The 9,546-nt window shown below is 41.0% G+C and overlaps 2 protein-coding genes across 10 annotated transcripts in view; both read left to right on the forward strand.

The window, feature by feature from the left end:
* TJP2 (tight junction protein 2) overlaps window positions 1-1,123 on the forward strand; it is a 62,025-nt gene extending 60,902 nt beyond the window's left edge. For all 9 annotated transcript variants that reach the window (XM_021530502.3, XM_085567000.1, XM_085567001.1 and 6 more), the window contains one exon: window positions 197-1,123. In XM_021530502.3, the coding sequence (XP_021386177.3) occupies window positions 197-362 (166 nt within the window). In that variant the 3' untranslated portion in view covers window positions 363-1,123. The remainder of the gene's footprint in view (window positions 1-196) is intronic.
* Window positions 1,124-7,827: 6,704 nt separating this feature from the next.
* Window positions 7,828-8,615, forward strand: LOC110470691 (interferon omega-1). Its single transcript, XM_021530544.3, has one exon. It carries the CDS (start codon window positions 7,970-7,972, stop codon window positions 8,522-8,524), a length of 555 nt encoding a protein of 184 aa, XP_021386219.1. The 5' UTR covers window positions 7,828-7,969; the 3' UTR covers window positions 8,525-8,615.
* Window positions 8,616-9,546: the final 931 nt, after the last annotated feature.

The following is a 9,546-nucleotide window of genomic DNA, read 5'->3' on the forward strand; positions in this document are numbered from 1 at the left end:
AATAAGATGCCTCTCTAGATAGGTTTACCACAGTCACACAGTTTTTTATTGGCTAGAAGGGGTTTTATTTGCTCCATCTGCCTTTCTGTATGTGGCCATAAAGCAGGTATTAAGCACAACTATTTTTTGGCTTTTCATAATGGAAATAGACACTATCTCTATCTCTTTCTCTTACTCTCTCATGTTCTGCTGTTAGCTCCAGGCCTCCAGAACCCCAGAAGGCTCCTGTTAGACCTTACCTGGAGAACCGTGTCAGCTACGGCAGCGATGCGGAGGAGGAGCAGTACCGCCGGCAGCTGGCAGACCACTCTAAGAAGGGCTATTACGGACAGGCATCCAGATACAGAGACACAGAATTGTAGGCTTGCTAGCATGTCCATGTCTAACACTCTTCTGAGGTTTCTTCCTTCGCAGCCAAAGTGGAACAGTAATTAGTCTTGAAAAGCTGTATTTTTACTGGGGGTGGTGTTAGAGGGTACGTTACTCAGCTCAGACATATCTATACACTGGAACTGGAAGAGTTCACTTTTTGGGGATATTATTTTGTCAGTGTCTATGAAAAGAAATCACTATTGCCTGAATGCTGTTGCCTGTTTTATAAGGACCAAATCCTTAAAGTTTGGCATCTTCATATTTTAATATAAGCCCCTCTTTTTCCTTTTTATTAATGCTGCCTTTTTGGACTGTTCTGCTATGTTATAAAAGTATGATCCCAGAGATACGCTTCTAATGCAATAGAACTAAATGTGAAAGTGTATTTGAAGAACAGTAAGTGCCTTTAACAAGAAGCATCTGAATCTGTTTGTTTTGACATGATACTTGGTGCAAAGCCATAACACACTAAAAAGGGGATTGACTGTTTTACCTATCTTAATTTTTTATCAGTTTCATGGTAACAATTTTCCTTGCATGTTATTTTTCTAAGTTCATATAGATGCATATGCTATATTCATAGATGCATATGCTATATTCAAAAATACTGACTGTACATATTAAAGGTGCAATTGAATGGGTGGTTGGAAAAGACCAGAATGTGCTTAAACAGAGAAAATGGTGTAGAAAATTCAGTCACATATTAAAATTTACACAGACTACAAATAATAAAGTATATATTCTAGACAAACTTCTAGTATCTCATTTTTATTTTCTACAGCATTAGTCTAGAATTGCAGACTTTCATGAGTACACTGTTTCAGTTCAGGATCTCCTCTCCTGTTCAGGTAACTGGGAAACATCGCTATTGATGTGCTTCACACTTTCTGAACATCATTTTAAAATCTGCTGTGATTTAAAACTGGTACAAAACAATGGAGTTCCTGCAAGGGACTTACTTCTAGAATATTAAATTTTGCCTCACCATTTGTGCTTTTTAGCCTTATACAATAAAATTCTTCAAGGTGGCATAAAGAAAAATTTCTTTTGATCATACAATACGAAAGATGGTTTTCTAATGGCCTTCCAGAAATAAAGTGCCTTCCAACCCCTAACCATTATATTCTATATTAGGACAATGTTCTTCACTGGGAGGGTGGTTCAGCACTGACTGGAACAGCTCCCCAGGGCAGCAGTCACAGCACCAGCCTGACAGAGTTCAAGAAGCACTGGGACAATGGTCTTAGGTATATGGTGATACTTGGGAATGGTCCTGTGAAGGTCCAGGAGCTGGACTCAGTGATCATTGTAGCTCCCTTCCAACTTGGGGAGTCCATGACTCTGTAACACTCTCTTAGAAAAGGTAGAATTTTCTTGTTGAAGCAGTAGGATGAGGAAACTTGTGCTGCTTAGATTAGAATAATTTAGATTGGAAAAGATCTCCAAGATCATCAAGTCCAGCCATAAATTGAAAAGTGCCAAATCCACCACTGAACTATGTCCATACCACACCTGCATGTCTTTTAAATTCCTACAAAGATGGTGACTCAGCCGCTTCACTTGGGCAGTTCTAATGCCTGACAGCTCTTTCTGTGAACAGATTTTTCCTAATGCCCAGTCCAAACCTCTCCTGGTGCAACTTGAGCCTATTTCCTCTTGTCCTGTCACTTGTTACCTGGGAGAAGAGGATGACCCCCACCTCACTACCAACCTCCTTGGCAGAGAGCCCCTGAGCCTCCTTTCCTCCAGGCTAAACACCCCCAGCCACTTCTCACAGGACTTGTGCTCCAGACCCTTCACCAGCTCCACTGCCCTTCTGTGGACCTCTGCTGCCTCAGTGTCTGTCCTGCAGTGAGATGACCGGCACTCGAGGTGTGGCCTCAGCAGTGCCAAGGACAGGGGGACAGTCTCATGTGTGGTCCTGTTGGCCACGCCTGCTGATACAGGCCAGGATGCCATTGGCCTCACGTGGGCACAGCTGGCTCATATTCAGCTGCTGTTGACCAGCACCCCCAGGTCCTTTTGTGCTGGGCAGTTTTCCAGCCACTTTGTCCACAGCCTGTGGCACTGCTTAGGGTTGTTGTGACCCAGCATGAGGAGCGTTCACAAGGACAGGCTCTGACACTTCATCATGTTAAACCTCACACCACTGGCCTTGGCCCATTGATCCAGCCTGTCTAGAGCCCTCTGCAGAGCCTTTCTAACCTCAAAAAGATCAACACATGCCCAGCTTAGAGTCATCCACAACTGACTGAGTGGGGCACTTGATCCCTTTCCAGATCATTGATAAAGAGAATACCCATGTAACATAAGTATGTGATATAAATATACAGAACACATGAAATAGATCAATTTAAACAGTGTAACAGAGCTGAGGGGTCACTCCTAGAGAAGCTGTTTGAGCTGGGTCTGTACCGTGGCAACCAGAGTTTTTGCAGTAGCCAGGGCTGCTCCCGAGGTGGGGAGGCACCTGGGGCGGCTGCCGGAGCCGCCCGGCCTCCAGCCGCAGCCCAGGTGGCGCGGGCATCGGGAGGGCCGGCGGGACGTGGTGCGGCAGGGTCGCAGCTCCCTCACCCGCTTCCCGGCCCCCACTCACTCAGGGATCACCTGCCTCAATCACGATGAAGAGGCAGAATTTTATTGGATTAATGGGGAAACACTGACAAGTGATGAGGAAAGGGCTGAGCTACTGAGCTGCTCTTACTGTTCAGTAAGAGCAGTAGACCTCGGCCCCCTGAGCTGGAAAACAGGATCTTTATAAATTATAGAGTCAGTGAGTATTGAGTGCTGCTCAGCAGGTTTGCAGATTACATGAAACTGAGTGCTGCATGTGACACAAAAGCAAAAGAATGGGATATCATCCAGAGGAAACTGGACAAACCTAAGAAGTGGGCCCACAAGAACCCCATGTAGTTCAATAAGTCCAAGGTGCTGCACGTGGACCATGGCAATCACAAACACAAGTACAGAGTGGGAAGTGAACCCACTGAGAGTATCCCAACAGAGTGGGTTCTTGTGGCAGAAAACTTAAATAGGAGGTAACTGTGTGTACTTATAGCCCAGACAGCCAGATGTGTCCTGGGCTGCATCCAGAGCAGTGTGGGCAGCAGGGCCAGGGAGGGGATTCTGCCCCTCTGCTCTGCTCTACTGAGACCCCACTGCAGGGCTGCATCAGCTCTGGGGTCCCAGCACAGGAAGGACACGGAACTGTGAGAGAGAGTCCAGAGAAGGCCATGAAGATGATTAGAGGGATAGAGCAACTCTCCTATGAACAAAGGCTGAGCTAGCTGTGGTTGGTCAGCCTGGAGATTTTGGGGTGACCTTACAGCTCTCTCCTGTACCTAAAAGGAGGCTACAGAGAAGATGGAGAAGGACTTTCTACAAGGATATGTAGTGGTAGGACAAGAGGCAATGGCTTTAGGTTGAAGAAGGGTCATTTTAGATTAGATAGTAGGAAAAAAATCTTTACTGTGAGCATGGGGAGGCACTGGAACAGGCTGCTCAGAGAAGCTATGGATGGCACCCTAGCGATGTTCAAGGTTAGGTTAGATGAAGATCTGAGCAACCTAGTCGAGTGAAAGGTGTCCTTGCCCATGGCAAGGAGGGCTGGAACTAGATGATCACAGCATCATAGAATCAGTTACATTGGAAAAGATGTCTGAGATCATTGAGTCCAACCTTTGATCAAACACCACCTTGTCATCTAGACCATGGCATCAGGGTTGCCATCCAGTTACTTCTTGAAATCACCAGGGATGGTGATTTTACCATCCCCCTGAGCAGTCCATTCCAATGCTTAACAACACTTTCCATGAAGAAATTCTTCCTGATGTCCAGCCTGAACCTGATCCTGTGTCCTCTTGCCCTGTCCCTAGAAGAGGCCAACCCCCACCTGGCCGCACCCTTTTTTCAGGCAGTGGTAGAGAGCAGTAAGGTCACCCCCAAGCCTCCAGGCTGAACACCTCCAGCTCCCTCAGACATTCCTCACTGGACTTACAAGGTCCTTTCCAGCCCAAACCATTCTATCACCTATAAGAGAGAAGACTGGCACACATAGCTGTATGGAAAGCATAACAGAGGAAAGTATTTTCTTTTCACATGGGCTAGATGGGGAGGAAGCTGTCTTGTGCCAAGCCAAACCTATTCCAACTCCTTTGTTACAGATGGACTTTTTTAAATCAGTGTGTTTTCTGAATGGAGAAAAGAAACTAATATCTAGAGTAGATTAAATGTTTCAACACAGGGTAGTTATAAAAGGTCAAAAGAATACCATTTTATAGGAATGTTCTGTCTCAGTGCCCCATTTACCATCCTATACAAAGGTTAAATTTAGACTTTCCATTTGCCCTGGTGCCTGAGATAAAAGAACCATGGATAGCAAATATTAATTTAATTTCTCTATTGCATTATAAAATGTAATATAAAATTTCCATTAGAGAAGTAATTTACAACACTTTAAAGATGTTAGAAAGACAAAATTGTGCATATGTTTAGCTTCAGTCTTCTTATAATGAATACATACATAGCTAGATGATTGTTTAGGAGCAAATTTTTTTGGTGAATTGAAGACTAGATAACCTTTCCAAAATAATGATCTGCTAGATCTACTTGGAAACACAGCTGTGTTTTGTCAGCTCTTTTCCTCATTTAATTCCAGTTTAGAGTGGTTGGTCTGTGCTTCACCCACAGGCAGAGAAATAAACAGCAATCTGTACTGCAGCTTCATATCACTCATTTACTCCTTCCAGTCATTATTTTTAATTAATTGTTTGTTCCTGAACGAGCAGTAAAGGTAGATGATTAGAGTAAATTGTGTCCTGAATCATGCAATGTCACTGCTATGTTTTGCTCAGTGCAATAATCAAAAAAGTGTCTGACCAAGGAGGAACAATTTATCGTTACTAGACAAACACACACACACAAACAAAACCAGACAGAAACCAAACCCTGGTGGACTAAGTCAAGTGTAACTGTTCTGTGAGAAAGCATAGACAACATGTTTAAACAGACAAGAGAATAAGACACCTGGACCTACTCAATCTTCTTAAGAAATAACGAAGAGACCAGCTTCTATTTTTAACTCTGTGACACTCCGTGTCCTTCACTAAGAAGGAAACCTGGACAAAACTATTTTGCAAGAGGAAAGAAAGAACTTGTGTGTCTGGGAGATATAATAAATATTACAAAGTTTATCTGTTTAGATCACTACAACAATTAAACTCATATAATGATTACAGTTTTGGGAAAATACTTGTGTATAATTTATGGAAATTGCTGTAGTATTAGGGAATAATTTTCTTGAAGCACATAGGTTTTTAATTAATTTCTGATGCACTTCTGTTTTCAAAGTAATAAATATTCCCAGTAAGTGGAAACGTTTAATCTTATGTTACGCTTTTTGCATCCCACTCTGATTGTTGTTACTCTTTGTTGTCATAGGGGATACATTTTTCCTGACGCTGGCAGTACATCCAGTCCAAGTTCTCTTAGGCAACTTTTTAAAGCCTCCCAAATACCTACATGCTGAACATGAAGGAAGCTATAAAGCAGTATCATCAATCTGCTTGGAGTGACAACCAGATTGGGAATGAAGCCAACCACATAGCAGAAGGTCCAACAACAGAACAAAAAATACTGTATGAATAAGGCCTAGAGCCATGAGATATGTCATAAAGGGAGGACTGTGGGCAGGATGGCTTGCTGATGGGGAGACAGGTCATCAGGAGGATTGTAGCTGACCCTTACTGCCACACTTGGTCAGGTGAAAATGGGAGTGACACCAAAGTGTCCCTTTTGTGTTATGTTCCACCCTTGCACAAGACCCACTGGATTTGTAATTTCTCTCTGTATCCTTCATTAACATATGCACTGGCTGCTCTCTCTCTGCACTTACGCTGGCAGTAACTGTATTTGGCTGCACTCTCACGTTCACTTCTCCCATATGTATAGACTGTACTTGAAATCCTTCATGGAGGATGAGAACATGAGCACTTTGCACGCAAGTCAATGGGCTTGTTCCTGTCTCCTCCCTAAAGCAGGGATACCTCTTAGGCAAGATTTGATCCCCAGATGTGTCAGAGTGCCCCTGGGAACACTTGTACATAGCACTGTACACTTGTTTCATGTCTAGTGAATCTATCTCTGGAAATCTAACAATAAGCAGTAACTTGATGCCCCAGTAAATGGAACTATTGGTGAATCTGGGTTTAAAAGTTCTTATTCAAGTCAGCCAGACTGTGTTGAATCCTTGAACTGCACTATTTGTGACTCTGTGATCACAAGTGGTGCCAGACCAGACTTACGGTGTAACCCACACCATTGGTGTCTCTGGGATCTCATTGAATGTCACTGGACTTAGACCAACAAGTTGGTTCTAATCAGAAATTAAGCTCAGGTGCACCTAGCCCCTCTCTTCTCTGGGGACCACCTGGGAACCAAGGGGATTTATTTTTCTACCAGTCTTCCATACTTTTTATACAAAAATTACACAGCCAAGTCTCAGACTAAGAAAACAGTTTATCTGACCTCTTCATCCAGACAATATGACTTAGAGACTATTGCCTTTCTCTTCACAGGAGACAGGGGGGACAACAAAATAGCAGTTTAAGACCAGCTTTCACTAAAAAAAAAATCAAAAGCAAGGGGCAGATATCCCAAAGTACTATGATAATCCTAACTGCCTCAATTACATGGGAAAGCAAAGAGGTGAATTGTACTTTTTGTCCTCCTTATTCATTCTCTTCCCATTTATTGTCAAAATTCAGACCTGTACTCAAGTGACATTGATAATAATTATTGCTCAGTTACTCATATGAGGGAAAAAGAGTATTTCATTCAAGTACCTAACTTCTTCCCATGTCAGTGTCTTTGTATTTGCAAGGCGTTTATTGTGTCTGAGATCATGGCTTCATTTAATTATCAGTGTTTATGTATCAAAATCCACATATTAATGCACATTTTTACACACATACACACACACACACACACACACACACACACACACAGACACACACACTCCCTAATGATATGTATCCATAAAAAATAAAAGTGAGGAAAAACAAAACATTTTTCCTAAAAGAACATTGGTAGAGAAAGCTTAATGGAAGCTTGGAAGTATAAATCATATTATAGGAGACAAGATGGCAGTGGCATTCAGCAGGTCCCTGACCAATCACTGAAAATATGACTTTATTTCAGCATATTCTTCCACTGCTAGAATATTAAGAAAACAAGTGTTTCTGAGACTCTTTATTTTGAATTCTGATTATACATCCTATAGAATTTTAATAGTAGAGAGAATTAATAATCCAACATATATATAAATATTCTAATATCCAGCTGAAATAAAAACAAAGTAGCAAAACAAAACAAAACAAAAGACTATGAAGTCATAAAGCAGAAAATGAAAGTGCTGCAAAAGCATGGACAGGGGGGAAAACCTTAAAAACCAACAAATGATGAAAGAAAACTTCTCCTACAGAATAATTAAATGTCAAAATTTTGAAGAAATGGGAGTCTACAAATAACTTCAAAGCAACCAGCATAGCACGCAGAGTTTACACACAGGAAAGAAGGAACATTAGAGCTTGTCCTTACCATGAATACTTTTGGCTTGATACAAATTGGCCTCATACTGTCAGGCACCACCATCATCTCCAGTCTTCAGTGCAACCACCTCCCTTTGCAGCAAAGAAAAGTGATTGAGAACAGCCTGCGACTCTTGGATAAAATGGGAAAAGAGTTTCCCCAACAATGTCTAAGAGAGAAAAAGTCCTTCAGATTTCCTGCACAGGTTCTGCAGCCCAGGCAGAAAGAGGCTGTTGGAGTTGCCATTGAAGAGATCTTCCAACATATCTTTTATATCTTTAGCAAAAATCTGACTCTAGCTGCTTGGGATGGAACAGTATTGGATCAGTTCCAAAATGGACTTTATCTGCAAATTGAGCAATTGGAGGCATGTGTAATTGAAAAGCACACCCAACATTGTTGGAGTAAAGACGTCAGCAGGCTGAAATTGAAAAAGTACTTCCAAAAAATAGACTGTTTTCTTAAAGATAAACAACACGACTTGTGCTCTTGGGAGATCAGCCGTGCAGAAATGAGAAAATGTCTCCAACTGATTGATAAAGTGACAAGGAAGCTTAAAAACTAAGGTACAAATATATTAACCTCACATAATTTACAATATTAATAATAAAATATTATAAATAACTTTTATTATTTGTTCTATGATCTATCTTGTGGCAGTGCTGTAGTTAATTTTTATTGTATTTAAATTATGCTTCTGAAATTTAATTTTGCAAATGTAATGCATTATTCAAAGTAACGTAATTTGTTTACTTGGTAAGTAAGCTGTCTACTCTAGCTATAAATTAATCTATAAGAATTTTCAGTGAGGGTTACTCCCTATGAAGATATTGTGGCCTTTGACAGATAGTGACATCTTATGGTGTTTTCTGCTGAGAAATATGCAAATACTTTCCATCTCTATTTCACCTACAAGCAGAGAATCACATATTTGTGAATGAACTACACATCTCATGCCTTACAGGAATTACTAGATTTGTACTGATGCAGAATGCATCAAAGATAAAGTAATACACTGCTTATTTAAGTGATCCTGACTTAGGTTGAGAATATGCATTTTTTTATTTGAGAGTTTGTTCCTCTTTTCCAAGCAACTAATTTTTTTTACATTTGTGTAATTCCAACATTTGCTTTGTTCAAAAATGTAAAATAATTCTAGAAAGATTTGTCTACATAGTACATTTTTCACTGTAGTTATGGCTTTTGAAGTAACTTCCCCATTGGACAGTGTTACTTTTAATTGAAATACATTGCCTCTAACTGTTTGGGGACAAGGGTTTTATTCCTTCCTGCAGTGTTTCCAATTCACTTCTATTTTTTCATAAGATTATTTGAAGTAACTTTTCTATGTAAAAGTATCCTAAAGCCACATCTGTCTGTGGCACATTGTACTTGCTCATGGATATATTAATCCTGGCTACTGCAACCTCAAACACCACCACCCAGTGCTGTGCTTTATTGCTGCATGAAATATGCCTCTTTCCCTTTGCTCACAAATTGACCCATACAGAAGTATAGCCCTCCAATTAATTTCCCCTCCAAACCACACAACCTTCAGTAATAATTACAATATAATCACATTTCTTA

The sequence above is a fragment of the Lonchura striata genome, chromosome Z (genome assembly GCF_050655825.1).
Source record: "Lonchura striata isolate lonStrDom1 chromosome Z, ASM5065582v1, whole genome shotgun sequence".
Lineage (NCBI taxonomy): Eukaryota > Metazoa > Chordata > Aves > Passeriformes > Estrildidae > Lonchura > Lonchura striata.